The following is a 19,342-nucleotide window of genomic DNA, read 5'->3' on the forward strand; positions in this document are numbered from 1 at the left end:
GCAAGGCTCGTTTGCCAAGAACGAATAGTTAAAATCAATGGATAATGCTGGTCTACGTCCTTCAATCCTGTTCAATGGCTGATGAGCCCCAAGTAAACTCTAGATCAACTGAATAAAACAAACACAACTCAATTATCCTATAACCCATTTCATATGAAACCAATATCCACGTTAGCAATAAAATTAAAGACAGAGATTTATCCGGATATTGAACTGAATATTTGGCAGAATTTGTAATCAAAAAGAAAACATTTCACTTTTCTATTTCTTCATCTTGAGCTGGAGACACCGGTCCACCAGGCGCCTATTTCATGGCCGCGCGCCATTCCTGTGGGCGGGATTCTACACTTCCGCCGATTGTCAATGGGACCTCCCATTGAAATCACGCCACTCCACCAGGAAATCGGTGGGAGGGGATGCGCTGCCAGCGGGAAAAATGAATCCCAAAGCCCAGAGAATTCCGGCCTTTGTAAGGCGTACTACAAATCTGATTGTATTCAAGACTTCATCAACACTTTCTTAATTCATCAATGTATCAATATGAATTAAATGTTATTGCTCATTTAAAATGTTGCCGATCTTGTGTTGCTCAACAAACACTAACCTTGGAACATTGGCACGGCTTTCCAAACTGCAACAGGTCCGAGGCTGGCAAATTGACCAAAGGAAGATTCCAAGAAAAACATTGGTATCCCAGCGAGTGCCAGCATGAGTGTGTAAGGAATGAGAAACGCTCCTGGAAAATAGAGTCATGGAAAGTTAAATAGCTTTTATGAATGTGAGAGAGACCAGGTTTATTTATGTAGTTTTAGAATAAATGTAACAATAATAATAAAAAGAATAATTATAATAATTTATTCAAGAAACACAATTGCAGGTTGAAAACTGAATCATAGTGTGACTTACATCGAAAATTCATAGACTGAGCATGCAAACATGTAAAATCATGGGCGGAATTTTCCTAAAAAATGGCCGTGTCAAGTTCAGTCAGAAAACCGTTTTGTCTCTCCCCAGAGAATCAGGCAGGATTCCTGAAGAGATCTTCTCACACTTTGCCATTTCTTTGAAGGGGGATGTGATCTGTGCTGTCAGTGTGAGGGGCAGGGCTGAAATGTACCAGCAAGCCCAGCTTCACAGAGATGAGGACGCCGTTTTCAAAGGCCCCCGAAACCCAAAGTGAAATTAAAGACACCCTCCACTGACATCGGGACCCCCTCCCCACACCTTTGAAGGCATATCTCCCTTCCCTGAATGTAATCACCGGCATGAACCCCGGACATATACCGCCGGCATCAGGGCATCCTGCCGTCCCAATGGGGCTCCTTATATTCTTAGATCTTGAGAAAAAAGAGGCCGCCTCTCAGAAAAAAACTCCAGTTAAAAAAAAGTTGCTCCCCTGTGTTAAAATATTTTTGATTGACAGGTCCGGACTGTATCAAATGGGGGGATTAAGATTGTTAATGGGCCCCTACAGAGCTATATAAATAAACAATCTTAATCCCCCCATTTGATACAGTCCGGACCTGTCAATCAAAAATATTTTAAGAGGCAATAGTCTGTGAAATAGAAGGTAAACAATGCAGGTCAAATATTTTAGTCTTCTCGACAAACAAACAGGCTTCAATATTTTCAAGGACAATTAAATTGACTGTGAGAAAACCTCTTTTAAGGTTTCCACCACATTAAAGGGAATACTTTTACCTTCATTTCACAGATCATTGAACTTGGCATAGGAGTGCAGATGGGAAGACTTCCACTTTATTGTCGCAGAACTTTATTTTTGAGATGCTGACAGACAGCTTAAAGGGTATAAAGGCTGCAGATGGGAACAGCAGCTAAACAGCCCCATTCTTGGAAGGACCCCCCACCTGAACCCCTCCAGCCCAGCACAAGCCACCCTGACTCCCACCTCCCATGAGGGACCCCCTTTTGTAGGCAAATGTAGGGAGTGTACTTATTTCTTTTCCATCTCTCACATGGCAGGATGCCAGGTTGGCATGCCAAGGGGCACGGCCAGAAAGGAGAAAATCAAGGGGGTCTGAAAAGGGGATCTGGGGGAGGCTGAAGGGGGAACTAAGGGGGAGGGGAAAACGTTGCCAATGATCCTGCTGTGAGGGCCTTGCCAGCAATATTCTGAGATCGGAGGAGTCCCAGTGAATTGGACCTTCCCCATTCAGGTCGTGTGAGAACCCTGGTGTGCTAGTGAATGGCACTGAAAACCTGATTGAGGCTAAAAGAATTTCTAAGTGCCATTGAATATAATGTTGGGCCAGTCCTAGCGCCAGCGGGAATCGTTCTGAAACGCTCCCATGGTGTCATTGGGGCAGCACGGTAGCACATTGGGTAGCACTGTTGCCTCACAGCACCAGGGGCCCGGGTTCGATTCCCGCTCACTGTCTGTGCAGAGTCTGCACATTCCCCCTGTGTCTGCGTGGGTTTCCTCCATGTGCTCCAGTTTCCTCCCACAAGTCCTGAAAGACGTGTTTGTTAGGTGAATTGGACATCCTGAATTCTCCATATGTGTACCCGAACAGGCGCTGGAATGTGGCGACTAGGGGATATTCACAGTAACTTCATTGCAGTGTTAATGTTACCATACTTGTAATAATAAAGATTATTAATTATTTGAGGCAAGAAAAATCCATTGAGAGAATCCCATTGCTTCTTCTGCCATGATTCCCATCATAATTGTTATGACACCCTGGGAAAAGTACGGTCAATTACAGCCTCACAGAGCTCGGAGTCCCAACATAAGTGAATTTTCCAATAATTTGAGTGTTTTCCGAAGATCTTTAACCACTAATTGCCACAATGAGTTACAAGAGCCAGCTTTATAAGTAAAATGTAAAAGAAAAACTGTTTATTTGTAACAAGAGTAATAGATGAGCATAGAATAGAAATAATGGAACAATGATCCAATAGTCTAACTATTCCCAAAGCCCCATCCCACCCCCCGCCCTGACACACACAAGACAGTCGCACAGTGGGAGTGGGAAAGGTTCAAGAAAAATAACAGGGATTAAAAGGGTATGAGAGACTTGGCGATCTTTGCTGCTAAGGATTAGATCTTTGTAGGTGGTGATCTCTTCAGAATGTGAGGTGTTGAACCATAAGCTCATTTGGAGTTTCAAGCTGGGCCACTCATGCTGGATTCTCAGGCTGTGGGATTCCCTCTGGGGACATGCTTCAACTGTGTTGAGTTCAGCCTTACCCTTGGAAGAGGCACTTCAGGTTTGCTCAGTTTCTGATAAGTGGTCAGCTTCAGCAGACTCACCAACAGCTTGATTCTGTTAAACAGAATATCGGAGCAGCAGTTTTTACGAGGCCTTCAAGTGGTCCGGTACCTTTAATGGGAGAGGAATCCGGAAAGTTCCCCTACCCCAGCTCTGTCTTCAGGTTTTGAATGCTCACTAACTGCTCTGTGTACCTGAAGGGAGTTCCAACTAAGATTTGAGGGACAATTTCACACCTTCTGGGAGAGAGATTCAAAAGTATTCTGCTCAGTTCTGCAGCTCCAAACGAAACTGAAACCAGAAACACACAGTCAGCAATTCATGTTTTCATTTCGTCTTAAGTTAAAGACATAGGGGTAGATTTTTCAGTCCTGCCCATCATGGGAATCGTGGAAGGCGGGACAGAAAATTTGTTGGGCCATTTGTTGACGCCAGTTGGGAATTTCCAGTCTCGGGATGGGCGGGACTGGAAATTCCCACTTATAATCCGAAAACATAACAATCTTATAAACCTGGGCAGCACGGTAGGACAATGACATGCACTGTTGCTTAACAGCGCCAAGAACCCGGGTTCGATTCCCAGCTTGTGTCACTGTCTGTATGGAGTCTGCACGTTCTCCCCATGTCTGCATGGGTTGCCACTGGGTGCTCCAGTTTCCTCCCACAATTCCTGAAAAATGCGCTTTTGAGGTGATTTTGACATTCAGAATTCTCCCTCAGTGTACCCGAACAGGCACATTGTATTGCGACTGGAGGATTTTCACAGTAACTATATTGCATTGTTAATATAAGCCTACTTGTGACAATAATAAAGATTGTTATTTAACCTCCCAATTGATTTAATCTTCGGTACACCTTGTTTGACATTGACTTTATTCAGTCAAATAAATATTTATTTCTGAGTCCTTGGGCTATTTAGTTCACAATCTTTCACTTTGATGAATGAGAAGTTACCCCATTATATCCTCTGTTCCCTCAGGTTCCAGATACACAGCTTTCCCCATGTACAATTATTAGCTCAGACGTTCAGAAAATTAGAGGGCAGAACATTTTGTGCAGAAGCACAAGTTAATCTATGGCAGACACTGCTACATTCCCTGCAGCATAATCATGAAGAAAAAACACCAAAATACTTCCAGAAATATTGAACATTGACATACGGCCAAAGATTGCTGATCATGTAAAGCCAGTCACTGGCTGAATTGTCGGTGGGTGATACACTGAGATAATGGAACCACTCCCCACTTCCAGACAAGGTACTCATAAAGCATCCAGAAAGTGATTGTCATCATTGGAGACAATGGGAGAAAATGGGAGATGAGTATCACCTCATCAAGAAATACTTGTGCGCAATATCCAGACGGATCTGTGGGTTTCACTTTCCAGGAGTCTCTAAAGACTGGGATAAAAGCCAGCTGAAAAGCTACCCCAGACACTCCCCCCCCCCCCCCCCCCCCCCTCAAAACAAAGAGCGTGTGCCCTTGTGTGTCTGCAAAAGCTGTTTGCAGGTATATCTATCTCTCTCTTTCTCTGATTGTTGAAGTAAGGCAAGTCAGCAAAGACCATCGCTGATAAGGAACAAGAAAGTTTCTCCGCCAAATTGCAGGACACTAGAATCTCAAAACCGACTATTCGCCTGCTGAAGTCAACACTATTGGAATCTCAAATCACAATGGTCGCAATGCTCAACCATCTGCTCCTCAAAAATCAAAGACCGGTTCATGTGCTATTTTTACTTCCATACTTTGGACTCAATTCTCAATTCCAATCTGTATGAATGCCTGTACATGTGATTGATCATTTTCTTGCCTTCAGTAATGAAACTCACTTTCCCTTTAATTCAAGATACCTGGGATCCGCAAAGGAAAGGACTTTTTTCGATTAATGTTTTTGCGACCAGCAGAAGGGGTTGACTAAAGAAAGGGAGCCAGTCCATTCCTCCTCACCTGAGGTATAATAATCTGTGTGTATCCCAGTCAGATGGTAACAATGCCAGGGCTAGAAATTTTGGGAACCTCATCTGGAGACCAGTCATGACACCCATGACAGTAAAATCTGGCCCAAATATTCCCTCTGGAGGTGGTCGCAGCCCGGAGGAAAGGGTGGAGTTCCGCCGCGGGGAAGGAAGTGAGACCCTGCTGAGTTGCGATTCCCCGTGACATGTGTGTCAACCCCCCCACCATACCACGCCCACACCATCCTCCCCCTCCCCCTTACCGTCACACTACCTTCCCCCTCCCCCTCACCCACCTCAAAGTCCACATTGAAACAGATGTATTGTGCCGACTCGTTACATAGGGACTCTATGAGGGCTGGGATGCATCGGTGTGTGAGTTACCACACAGATGCCCACTCGACGCCTGGAAGGGCCCCGCCGTGTAAATGTTCAGGGCGACCATCACCTTGATGGTTGCGGGGAGCGCGAGTCCTCCCCCATAACTGCGCGATGCCAGGTCATGATTTGGCAGATATGCCCCGCTGTCTTCCTGCTCAGCTGGCAGGTTGTCAAATGGCAGATGCTGCCAGTACACACAAGGCCTCATGTGGCACCTCCTTGGCACATCTTCCTCCTCAGTCTGTTGGGCGTCCGGCTCTCCATTCTGGGCGGCTGCCTTCTGTTTCACTGGGGCACGCTCTGCTGCTGCACGCTCCACTGCTGCAGCTTCCTCCTCCTCGAGCAGCTCCAGCTGGTACAGCCGCATGGCATCCCACAGGGCTGTGGTGACTAGCAGGAAGGCCACCATAGCTGGTTGAATTCTAATATCCATTGTCTGCAGGGGGTGAAAAGCCAGCATGAGAGCATGGTGCGTACCCTCGTGCCCAACCAGGTCCAACGGGCTACATGGTGGCCCTAGTTAGCACAGCGGGCTGTGCCCCTGCACGTTACAACACCCCCCCCCCCCCCCCCCCCGCAAGCTCGACACCCCTGGCCCCAACGTGAGGACAGCACGGTAGCATTGTGGATAGCACAATCGCTTCACAGCTCCAGGGGCCCAGGTTCGATTCCGGCTTGGGTCACTGTCTGTGCGGCGTCTGCACATCCTCCCCGTGTGTGCGTGGGTTTCCTCCGGGTGCTCCGGTTTCCTCCCACAGTCCAAAGATGTGCAGGTTAGGTGGATTGGCCATGATAAATTGCCCTTAGTGTCCAAAATTGCCCTTAGTGTTGGGTGAGGTTACTGGGTTATGGGGATAGGGTGGAGTTGTTGACCTTGGGTAGGGTGCTCTTTCCAAGAGCCGGTGCAGACTCGATGGGCTGAATGGCCTCCTTCTGCACTGTAAATTCTATGATTCTATGATTCTGGCCCTGACCCTGGTTCTGTCCCTGATGCCAGGGGCACCATTGACTGGCACTGTCCATGCCAGTGGTATGCTCCACAGTCCCCGTCCAATGCCTTCAAAGGGGCTACAGTGGGCTTTGCCGTGGGTGGGCTGCTTGATGACCAACTGGCGGGTGGCGGCCGGGTGCGGGTGGTATGGCGGATGGTGGGGCGCGGGGATGGGGGCGTGGGGTGTGGAGTGTTAGGATGAGTGTCACTCTGTAAAACCAGGGTCCTATGCGCACGGTCAATGGGGTGCACAGCAAGAGATGGCTGCCTTGCAGGCTGCAGCCATGGTGATCCATGCCTAGACATAGCCACCGTCCCGCCGGGTGGGGGGGAGGGGGGGTCACCCTGACCACTCGGTTTGTTCCTGTCACCCCCCCCCCCCCCCCCCCCTCCCCAACCCCACCCAGCAAACCCGGCCTGGAGAATACCGGGTAAGGCCTGCTAATGATATGCAAATTATGTTTATTGTACGTGTGTTCTGGACCACCTTGGCGCCACTGTCGAGGTAATGGAGAATCGTGATTTGCCGTCAAATCGGCGCCTCCCATGATTTCGGCATCGGAACATATTCTCCACCGAATCGCGTTTCCCAATTTCGGCGTCAGCCAATGGAGAATCCCGCTGAGGAAAAGACACCAGGTTTGTCAGTGTAATAACCTAATTATTAATTTTCTATTTTCTAACTAATCCAATTGTTAGTTACATTGTTCTACCGAGGCCCTGTATGGACCTCAGATGGGCAGAAACAAACCCATGGCGCCATTTTGAGAAAGGGTAGGGAATATCTTGAGAATTTCCTGGTATTTATCCCTTCTATTCCCTGCCCTGTATTTTACAGTACCTCCTCCATTTCTGTAAGCCAGGTACGGGAATCGGCAGACGTTACCAAGACCCACTGCATAACCAATCATTGAGAGCAAGTATTCAGTCTTCGAGGACCAGTTGCCCCGCTCCACATTCTCGTCACTTTCACCCACATGTCCATTGGTGACAGCCTGGGGGGGGAAAGAGAGGAAAAGAACGAGAGGTCACAGTTATAGGTTGAGAGGCGGTGGATTTAGAACTGAGATGAGGAGGAACTACTTCTCGTAGTGGATGGTACATTTGTGGAACTCACTGCCCCATAGTGTGGGGGAGTCTGAATCATTAAATGGTTTCAGGAAGGAGACAGATATATTTCTGATTCTAAAAATAGGTTAAAGGGATATGGGGAACAGGTAGGGAGGTGGATTTGAGAGCAGGAAGAGATCAGCCATGATCTGATTGAATGGTGGAACAGGCTCGAAGGACTGAATTGCCTACCTCTGCTCCTAATTCCTGTGTTCCTGTGAAGTGACCGACTCATAAATGAGACTTTCTCAGACTGGAACTCAAGAAAAATGTACTGTTTTCACCATTACAGAGACTCTGGGTTGAATCTTCCGAGGGCTCGCAATGACTATCAGATTGACACTCGACTCCTATTTTTCTTTTACACAGTGTCGGAGCTCCACATTCTAGTCCAAACTTCTGAACTAAATTTTTTCAGGAATATGGAGCAGACCATCTCTGGAAATCCTTCTTCATAGTGCAGGATTGACAGGTAAAATCATGCCCCCTTTCTAAGTTGCTAGCTGTTGCATTTCGGCAAGCCTTTATTAATTCACGAACACAGTGAAAAGCTTTGGGGTATTTAAATAGCTTTTTGCAGCATGGGTGAATGAGGTCAATGGGTAAGTGGGTAGCACGTTGGGGTGGCAAAGTGGTATGGAGCCATCTGGCTGTGTGGCAGGTAGCAGGTTGGTGGAGTGAGCGGCGTGCCAACTGGGTAGGGAGGTAATTTGTTAAGTGGCAAGGTGGGCCAGAGAAATGGTTTTGACGCCGAAATCAGGGGCGGCACGGTTTCTTGAACGGTCCGCCCCCTCCTGACCGGCTTCATCGGTGTGTACGTCGCGCGCCGTCGGGATTGCCTCAGGATGTCGACTGAAACCCCCCCCCCCCCGATGCTCTGCCCCCAATGGGCTGGGGGTGGGGGCCGGGGGAACCGGTGGGGGTGGTCTGGGGTTGGCGAGGAGGGTTCCAAGGGGGCACTATCTGACAGACCGGGTCCGTGCGCTGCCGGCGCCATGCTGTATGGTGTGAGCCGTTGGGGAGAGCCGTTCCGCGGGTGGGTGGGGGAGGGGGGGTGCTGGTGGGGGTGGGGGGGCTGTCCAGCAGTATTGAGGGTAGTTTACAGGGGGGGAGGCACTATCTGGCAGGCCAGGTTCCGGTCACAGTCGACGCCATGTTGTACATTGCAACCGCTGCAAATCGCCACAGGCACAGCAATTCTCCATCCGTATCTGCAGGCGAACCCGGGGGCGGAGCATCAGTGCGGGGGTGGCGCCGACATTTTTGTCGTAAGACCAGACACACCCAAAGGTTTTTCAATCCACCAAATGGATCGCACGAAGGCCTCAGGCAAGTAGAAAGACTGGGGTGTTTGCCTCCTGATCAACACTTCCTGTGCTCGGATGTGGTGTCGCTAGCGTGTCATTGCTCCCCAGCCCTAGAATACCTAACCATGAAGTGTCACCCCTTCTTCCTCCCACGTGAATTCAACTCTGTACTCATCACAGCAGTCTACATACCACCCCAGGCGGAAGTGAAGAAAGCACTTGACGAACTACATTCCAACATCAACAACCTAGAAACAAATCTCCCCTGACAATCATGGCTGGAGACTTCAACCAGGCCAACCTCAGGAAAGTCCTTCTCAGACACCCTGGACCACTGCTACACGAGCATCAAAGGAGCCTCCCGCTCCACTCCCCGACCACACTTTGGCAAATCCGACCCCAGGTTGGTATTCCTCCTTCCGGCTTTCAAACAACAATGCAAGCGTGCTGAGCAATCAAGAAAACCGTGCAGTGCTGGTCCGAGGAATCTGAGGACATCCGCCGGGACTGCTTGAAGACTGTGGACTGGCCCACATTCAATGCCGTGGCAGCTAACCTGGACGAGTACGCAACCACCGTCACAGACTTCATCAGTAAGTGTGTCAAACACAATATGGGTATTCCCCAATCGGAAACCCTGGCTCAACCAAAAGGTTCACTTCCTGCTGAAATTCCGAATGGAGGCGTTCAAGTCTGACGACCCCGACCCATTTAAGAAATCGAGGTACGGCATACGGAAAGCCATGAGGGATGCAAAAAGACAATACCGCATCAAAGTAGAGTCCCAGGCCAAAGACACTAACCCACGACGACTATGGCAGGGCCTACACAAGGTCACAGGCTACAAAGTAAGGCCAGGCGGAATATCTGGGGCTGGAGCAACCCTCCCCGATGATCTGAACAGGTTCTACGCCCGCTTTGAGCAGTCAGCCAATGTATCAGTGTCACCCGCCCCAACAGCCCTGGACACACCCATACCCACTATTACAGCCTCGGACGGAAGAGCTGCCTTCTTGAAAGTGAATCCGCGGAAAGCGACAGGCCCCGACGGAGTCCCTGGGCGAGCATTCAGAACCAGCGCAGTCCAGCTGGCCAGTGCATTCGCAGATATCTTCACCACCTCGCACCTCCGCTCTGAGGTCCCCACCTCCTTCAAGAAGGCCACCATAATATCAGTACCAAAGAAGAACAAGGTAGCCAGTCTCAACGACTACTGACCTGTGGCCCTAATGTCTGTTATCATGAAATGCTTTGAGCGGCTCGTCATGTGACGGATCACTGCCAGCGTCCCAGACGGTCTGGATCCACTGCAGTTTGCCTATCACCGCAACCGGTCCACAGGAGACACTATCTCACTGGCTCTGAAATTAACACTCAAACACCTCGACAACAAGGGCACCTATGTAAGACTGCTGTTCCATAGACTACAGCTCCGCCTTCAACACCATTATCCCAACAAGACTAATAACCAAACTCTGCAACCTCGAACTTGACCCGTCCCTGTGCAGCTGGATCCTCAACTACGTCACCAACAGACCGCAATCTGTCAGGATTGGAAACAACACCTCCTCCACAATAATCCTCATCACCAGGGCCCCGCAAGGATGTGGGCTCAGCCCTCTACTGTACTCCCTATATGCCCATGACTGTGTGGCAAGGTTTAACTCCAACTCAATCTATAAGTTTGCGAATGATACGACTGTGGTGGGTTGTATCTCAAACAACGACGAATCAGACTACAGGAGGGAGATAAATCACTTGGTTGCATGGTGTACCGAAAACAACCTCTCTCTAAATGTCGGAAAGACCAAGGAACTGATCATCGACGTCAGGAAGCATAGCACGACCCATACTCCCGTCTGCATCAATGGCTCCGAAGTGGACATGGTCAACAGCTTTATGTTCCTGGGGGTCTCCATCACCAACAGTCTGTCCTGATCCACTCACATTGATGCAACAGTCAAGAAAGGCCAACAACGTCTCTACTTCCTGCGCAAGCGAAATAAATTTGGCATGTCTGCATCGACTCTCACAAACGTCTACAGATGTGCGATAGAGAGTATCCTATCCAGCTGCATCACCGGCTGGTATGGCAACTGCTCGGTCCAAGATCGCAAGAAACTGCAGAGTGCAGTGAACTGAGCCCAGCGCATCACCCAGGCTTGCCACCCCCACGTTGATTCTGTATACACCTCCCACTACCTCAGGAAGGCAGACAGCATTATCTGAGACCCCTCCCACTCAGGCATTGCCTTCTTCCAGACCCTTCCATCAGGGGGAAGGTACAGAAGTCTGAAGAACCGCACATCCAGACAAAGGACCAGCTTCTTCCCCACAGCTACAAGACTCCTCAACAACTCCCCCTCGGACTGATCTGTTCCCTGGAAGAACACTATTCATGATGCCCTATACTGCTCTTGCTCATGTATTTGCTTTGTTTGGCCCCTTGTTCCACACTGTAACCAATCACTGTTTTGTTGATGTACCATTTGGTCAATGTTCCCTGTTGATTATTCTTGTGTCTACTATGTACATACTGTGTACCTCCCTGTGTACTTTTCACTGTACTTCGGTACATGTGACGATAAATCAAATCAAATCAAATCAAACATGCTCTGGACATAACCTCAAAATCAGAAAATTCAGCCCAGAGACTCTGTAAATCACATGGACCGAAATCCCCAAATCATCGTCTCTCAGAGTTTTACATCACTTTACTTATTGATTAAATTACTCACTGTGTCATCTAGAGGGTACGTTTGATGATCATGCTGTGAGAATGCAGATAAAGCCAGATCTCTCTTTCCCATTATTGAAGAATGATGAACAATTTTGCATTGACTGAGGGTATGGGTGTCCAGTGTGAAGAGATGTCACTGCTGCAGTGACTCTGGTGAAAGGCATGAGTTCTGAATCAGAGTCCGAAAGCAGGACAAAGTGCAGGAAATATTCGGCATGTGATTTGAAAGGAACGTGATGAGGGCCATCCAAATTCCCAGAAAAGGGGAATATAATGGCCCAAATGCGTCTCTTAGCTACAATGTGTAAGAGTATTCAGCATCAAAGTTCAGCCATTCTGCATCAACTGGTTTGAAATGGGAGAGGAGCCAATGAATCAGCATTAATGAGGAGCTTAGGAAAAACAGAACTCCGCAACTGTTTGTTAAATTTTGGACTTAAAAACAATGGATTAGACTGAATTAGTTCACATCAGAGTATAAAAATAGACCTTGAAATTCTGTTACACTACAATTACACTGTTCCAGTTAGACTGAGACTCTCTGTTCCAGCGATACTGAGACTCTCTGTTCCAGTTACACTGAGACTCTCTGTTCCAGTTACACTGAGACTCTCTGTTCCAGTTACACTGAGACTCTCTGTTCCAGTTACACTGAGACTCTCTGTTCCAGTTACACTGAGACTCTCTGTTCCAGTGACATTGAGACTCTCTGTTCCAGTTACACTGAGACTCTCTGTTCCAGTGACACTGAGACTCTCTGTTCCAGTGACACTGAGACTCTCTGTTCCAGTTACACTGAGACTCTCTGTTCCAGTTACACTGAGACTCTCTGTTCCAGTTACACTGAGACTCTCTGTTCCAGCGATACTGAGACTCTATGTTCCAGTTAGACTGAGACTCTCTATTCCAGTGACATTGAGACTCTCTGTTCCAGTGACACTGAGACTCTCTGTTCCAGTGACACTGAGACTCTCTGTTCCAGTGACACTGGGACTCTCTGTTCCAGTGACATTGAGACTCTCTGTTCCAGTGACACTGAGACTCTCTGTTCCAGTGACACTAGGACTCTCTGTTCCAGTGACACTGAGACTCTCTGTTCCAGTGACACTGAGACTCTCTGTTCCAGTGACACAGAGACTCTCTGTTCCAGTTACACTGAGACTCTCTGTTCCAGTGACACTGAGACTCTCTGTTCCAGTGACACTGAGACTCTCTGTTCCAGTGACACTGAGACTCTCTGTTCCAGTGACACTGAGACTCTGTTCCAGTGACACTGTGACTCTCTGTTCCAGTGACGCTGAGACTCTCTGTTCCAGTGACACGGAGACTCTCTGTTCCAGTGACTCTGAGACTCTCTGATCCAGTGACACTGAGACTCTGCTCCAGTGACACTGGGACTCTCTGTTCCAGTGACTCTGAGACTCTCTGATCCAGTGACACTGAGACTCTGTTCCAGTGACACTGAGACTCTCTGATCCAGTTACACTGAGACTCTCTGTTCCAGTGACACTGAGACTCTCTGATCCAGTTACACTGAGACTCTCTGTTCCAGTGACACTGAGACTCTCTGATCCAGTGACACTGAGACTCTCTGTTCCAGTGACATTGAGACTCTCTGTTCCAGTGACACTGAGACTCTCTGTTCCAGTGACACTGGGACTCTCTGTTCCAGTGACACTGAGACTCTCTGTTCCAGTGACACTGAGACTCTCTGTTCCAGTGATACTGAGACTCTCTGTTCCAGTGACACTGAGACTCTCTGTTCCAGTGACACTGAGACTCTGTTCCAGTGACACTGTGACTCTCTGTTCCAGTGACGCTGAGACTCTCTGTTCCAGTGACACGGAGACTCTCTGTTCCAGTGACACTGAGACTCTCTGTTCCAGTGACACTGGGACTCTCTGTTCCAGTGACACTGTGACTCTCTGTTCCAGTGACGCTGAGACTCTCTGTTCCAGTGACACGGAGACTCTCTGTTCCAGTGACACTGAGACTCTCTGTTCCAGTGACACTGTGACTCTCTGTTCCAGTGACGCTGAGACTCTCTGTTCCAGTGACACGGAGACTCTCTGTTCCAGTGACACTGAGACTCTCTGCTCCAGTGACACTGGGACTCTCTGTTCCAGTGACTCTGAGACTCTCTGATCCAGTGACACTGAGACTCTGTTCCAGTGACACTGAGACTCTCTGATCCAGTTACACTGAGACTCTCTGTTCCAGTGACACTGAGACTCTCTGATCCAGTTACACTGAGACTCTCTGTTCCAGTGACACTGAGACTCTGTTCCAGTGACACTGAGACTCTCTGATCCAGTTACACTGAGACTCTCTGTTCCAGTGACACTGAGACTCTCTGTTCCAGTGACACTGGGACTCTCTGTTCCAGTGACACTGAGACTCTCTGATCCAGTTACACTGAGACTATCTGTTCCAGTGACACTGAGACTCTGTTCCAGTGACACTGAGACTCTCTGTTCCAGTGACACTGGGACTCTCTGTTCCAGTGACACTGAGACTCTCTGTTCCAGTGACACTGAGACTCTCTGTTCCAGTGACACTGGGACTCTCTGTTCCAGTGACACTGAGACTCTCTGTTCCAGTTACAGTGAGACTCTCTGTTCCAGTTACACTGAGACTCTCTGATCCAGTTACACTGAGACTCTCTGTTCCAGTTACACTGAGACTCTCTGTTCCAGTGACACTGGGACTCTCTGTTCCAGTGACACTGAGACTCTCTGTTCCAGTGACACAGAGACTCTCTGTTCCAGTTACACTGAGACTCTCTGTTCCAGTTACACTGAGACTCTCTGTTCCAGTGACACAGAGACTCTCTGATCCAGCGATACTGAGACTCTCTGTTCCAGTGACACTGAGACTCTCTGTTCCAGTTACACTGAGTCTCTCTGTTCCAGCGATACTGAGACTCTCTGTTCCAGCGATACTGAGACTCTCTGTTCCAGTTACACTGTGACTCTCTGTTCCAGTTACACTGAGACTCTCTGATCCAGCGATACTGAGACTCTCTGTTCCAGTGACACTGAGACTCTCTGTTCCAGTGAACGGAAACCGAATCTGGTGCAGGAACATTGCTGGCTTGCCTCACAGGGTAAATGTGGCTGATCCTGCATTGGCGGTGTGGTGTGTTGGTGGTGGGGGGATGCAGATTGGTGGGGGTGGAGATTGGGGGAGTGGTTAGAGACCCCTGTCCAGTTGATAACTTGGAATCTGCAAGGGTTATATGGCTCAGTTAAAAAGGTCCCAGTTGTTTGCGCGCAAGTGATATTTGAAGCCGAATGTGCTTTTTCTCCAGGAGATTCATTTGAAAATGAAGGTACAAGGCTGCGGAGGTGTGGGTGGGTCCGGTCTATCACATGGGTTCCGATTGTAGGGCACGGGGGGGGGGGGGGGGGGGGGAGGGGGTGGGTGGGGGGGGGGCACTGTGTTGATTAATAAGAGGATGTATTTTTCTGTGGTTCATCGCAGATCCAAGTGGGAGGGAAGTAATCATCAGTGGGTTGGTAGTGGGCACATGGGTGCTTTTTGTCAATGTCTATGTATCGAACTGGATGACAGGGCATTCTTTAATATGGTACTGGCATCTACCCCAGATCTTCACGGGTGGTAAGGGACTTATTGGTTTTCATGGAACAGGTGGGGGTGGGTGGGGGGGGGGAGGACGGGAGGGGGTGCGGAGAGACACACCAATGAAGATTTAGGTTTCCGAGGGATAGGGGGGGGGGGATTGTCCGTCCCACCAGATCTGTCTGCTGGTGCTTCATGCCCCCTCCGGCAGCGGGCTCCTCCGACCCGGAAGCTGGCCAATAGGGTTTTCCAATTTGGCCATCCCTACTCCACCGGGTAATCCGCGGGCCTGTGTGCGCTGCCGGAAAAGCGGAGGATCCGCCGACGGACAATCCTGCCCCAGGAGTTTTCTTTTTCTCCCCACATCCATCGGGTTTACTCACGTACTTGCTCCTTTGCAGTGGGTAGGGCTCTCCTCCATGGGGTGAGGGGCACTCGACTGTCGTTATGTCGGACCATGCTCCGCATTTTGTGGACCAGATGTTGGAGCCAGGCCGCTCTCATCGACCCCCTTGGAGACTGCACACAGAGTTACTCGCGGATAAGAGATTTTATGAGAGTGTATCCTCTGCCATTGAGTACTTTGAATTCAACAGGAATATGGCGACCTTGCCTTCCACATTCGGGAAGTCCCTGAAAGTGGATATTAGGGGGGAGATATTCTATTCTAAGGCACTTCGGGAAAAATCTGGGAATGTGGAGAGGCAGAGACTGGTGGACTCCATCCCCAAGGTGGACCGTTGGTTCTCAATTGCCCTTCTGGAGGTGGAGCAGGACACAGATGGCAGGAGTTGGAGATGCAGATAGGGTGGGGGGAAATCATAATATCTATGCAGTTAGGAGAACATATGGTTAGCACTAGGACTGTGGCGCTGAGGTTCCGGGTTCGAATCCCAGCCTTGGGTCACTGTCCTTGTGGAGTTTGCACATTCTCCCCATGTCTGCGTGGGTTTCTCCCCCACAACCCGAAAGATGTGCAGATTAGGTGGATTGGCCACACTGACTTGCCCCTTCATTGGAAAAAAAATAATTGTATGCTCTAAATTTTTTTTTAATAATCTGTATGCAGTTAATGCATTCGGGCAAAGAACGGGGTCCGGACGGGTTCCTCATTGAATTTTACAATTTTGCAGATTGATATAATAATAATAATCTTTATTGTCACAAGTAGGCTTACATTAACACTGTAATGAAGTTACTGTGGTCGGTTGGTCCACTTCTGATGTACATGTTTAATGATTTCGTGTCCCGGCTGGACATGCTGGCGCATCGATTTCCTTGATGCTTAAGAAGGATAAATGGCTGGAATCAGCCATTTCACTGTTAAATGCAGATGCTAAGTTGTTGGCCAAGATGTTGGCAATGCATTTGGAGCCCTGCCTACCTGGGGTGATTTCAGGGGATCAGACTGGATTTGTGAAGGCTCGACAGTCGTCGGCCAATTATAGAAGATCTTTAAATGTTGTGTTGTCACCCTCCTCAACGACCAAGCTAGAGGTGATTATTTCATTGGACACGGAGAAGGCATTAGATTGGGTTGAGTTGGGGGGTAATTCTTTGAGGTCCTGGGATGGTTTGGCTTCTGGCCAAAACTTATTTCATTGATTAGGCTTTTGTACAAGACCCCCACCACAAGTAATCATGCTCTCAGCTCGGATTATTTCCAACTGAACAGTGGTACAAGGTGGAGGTGTCCATTGTCTCTGCTTATGTTTGCCTTGGCAATCGAGCTGCTGGCCACTGCATTGAGGTCATCTACCAGATGGAGGGATGGGGGGAGGGAGCATAGGGACTTACGTGCAGGTTAGGTGGGATTAAATAGTTATAGGATGAGGGTAGGGGAGTGGGCATGGGTAAGGTGATGTTTCAGGGGGTCGGTGCAAACTCAATGGGCCAAATGGCCTCCTTCTGCACTGTAGGAATTCTGAGGTTCTGTAGTTCTGTGTCTTTATATGCATACAATCTATTGCTATACATCACGGACCAATGTGGAGGAGATAATGGAGTTGCTCATGACGTTTGGCTCCTTTTCGGGGTACAAGCTGAATCTGGGCTATTTTCTGGTGAACATCCCAGGGAGGGGAGCTGATCTGGGAGGCTGCATTTTTTTTCTGACCAGGACATCTGCCAGTCTCTGGGAAATCAAGTGGCCCATAACTGGGCCGCACTCCTCAAACATAACAGTTCTAGTCTGGTAGATGGGATGAAGGCCAATTAGAAAAGTTGGGATGCCCTCTCTCTGACCTGAGCGGGAAGACAGTGAGGATGAATGTTCTCCAGAGATTTTTGTTTTTGTTCCAGTGTCTCTCAGTCTTTTTCCCCAAGGCTTTCTTTCCAGAGTTAATAAAATGATATCTGCATTTTCTGGCCTGGAAATAGTCCTCAGGTTTGTAGGATATTTTTGTAAAGGGATAGACAGCCTTTCAAATCTGTTATGTTGCTACTGGGTGGCAAATATTGATAAGGTGCGGGGCTTGTTCAAGGATATGGACTCTTGATGGGGACCGATGGAGGAGGTGTTGTGCATAGGGGCGAGTCTGAGGTCCTGGTGACTGCTCCATTTCTCTTTTCCCCTTTGAGCCTGGTGATAATAACCACTTTGAGGATTTAGCATCAATTTAAGCAACTGAGTTACATGTGACTGCTGGCTTCGATCTGCAAGAGCCATCTGGTTTAGATTCATCGTTTAGGGCATGGGAGAGGGGGTGGGCTTGGAGGGTTTTAGGGACATGCTACTTCATGGTAGGTTCGCCAGCCTGGACGAGTTGTTCGAGAAGTTCCAGCTCCCGAGAGGGGATGTATTCAGGTGGTTTCATGTGCATGATTTTTTTTTTAATGCGAGAAGCTTCCTCCATTTCCATTGGTACCGTTGCCTTCACTTCTGGACAGGTTTCTGTCATTGGCCAAATAAGAGGAGGATAAGATTTTGGATGTCTACGGGCAGATTTTGGTGACGGAGCAGGCATCATCGGTGGAAGCAAAGAGGGAGTGGGAGGGTGAGCTGGGGTTGGTACTTGAGGGGGAGTGTGGAGTGAGGCCCTTCCCCTCCTCATGTGGTTAATCCTGATACAGTTCCAGGTGGTTCACAGGGCGCACCTGATTAGGGCACATATGAGTGGGTTCTCCATGGGGGTGGAGGATAGGTGTGAGCTGTGCTCTAGGGGGCCGACAGATCACATGCACCTGTTTTGGTCTTGCCCCAAGCTTGATAGTTTCTGAATTGCCCTGAGGGCGATTCAAAATACCTAGGGGGCCATTTCCACTGTGCAGGCCTTTAACAAGACCAACCTCAAGAGTGTACTGCCAAAACTCCACCAACACATCTCCTGCCCCAGCAGGGGTGACGACATTCTCAACCACTGCTGCACAAAAATTAAGGGCACCTACCATTCCATCCCCCCGGCCGAACTTTGGAATATCAGACCACAAGACGATGCTCCTTCTCCCGGCATACAAACAGGAACTTAAGCGGGAGATTCCGGTGAAGAAGGTCATGCAATGCTGGTCCGAGGAAACAGAAGAGCTCCTACGTGACTGCTTGGAGTCCGTGGACTGGTCCATATTTATGGGCTCAGCGACCAACCTAAACGAGTATGCCACCACCGTCACAGACTTCATCAGCAAAGTGTGGACGACTGCCTACCAAAACAGCACGGTAGCACAGTGGTTAGCACTGTTGTTTCACAGCTCCAGGGTCCCAGGTTCGATTCCCACTTGGTTCACTGTCTGTGCGGAGTCTGCACGTTCTCCCTGTGTCTGCGTAGGTTTCCTCCGGGTGCTCCAGTTTCCTCCCACAAGTTCCGAAACATGTGCTGTTAGGTGATTTGGACATTCTGAATTCTCTCTCTGTGTACCTGAACAGGCGCCGGAATGTGGCGACTCAGGGATTTGCACAGTAACTTCATTGCAGTGTTAATGTAAGTCTACTTATGACAATAAAGATTATTATTATTATAAGTAGCAGTGGTTAGCATTGCTGCCTCACGGCGCTGAGGTCCCAGGTTCGATCTCGGCTCTGGGCCACTGTCCGTGTGGAGTTTGCAC

At 49.0% G+C, this 19,342-nt stretch overlaps 1 protein-coding gene across 2 annotated transcripts in view; it reads right to left on the bottom strand.

Moving 5' to 3' along the window:
- LOC119951659 (sodium- and chloride-dependent neutral and basic amino acid transporter B(0+)-like) overlaps positions 1–12,040 on the bottom strand; it is an 86,098-nt gene extending 74,058 nt beyond the window's left edge. The window contains exons 1-3 of one of the 2 annotated variants that reach the window (XM_038774846.1): positions 11,715–12,040; positions 7,401–7,554; positions 605–736 (exon numbers count right to left, since the gene is read on the bottom strand). In XM_038774846.1, the coding sequence (XP_038630774.1) occupies positions 605–736; positions 7,401–7,554; positions 11,715–11,786 (358 nt within the window). In that variant the 5' untranslated portion in view covers positions 11,787–12,040. The remainder of the gene's footprint in view (positions 1–604; positions 737–7,400; positions 7,555–11,714) is intronic. The other variant, XM_038774847.1, reaches the window with a different exon arrangement.
- Positions 12,041–19,342: the final 7,302 nt, after the last annotated feature.

This window comes from Scyliorhinus canicula, chromosome 17 (assembly GCF_902713615.1).
Source record: "Scyliorhinus canicula chromosome 17, sScyCan1.1, whole genome shotgun sequence".
Classification (NCBI taxonomy): domain Eukaryota; kingdom Metazoa; phylum Chordata; class Chondrichthyes; order Carcharhiniformes; family Scyliorhinidae; genus Scyliorhinus; species Scyliorhinus canicula.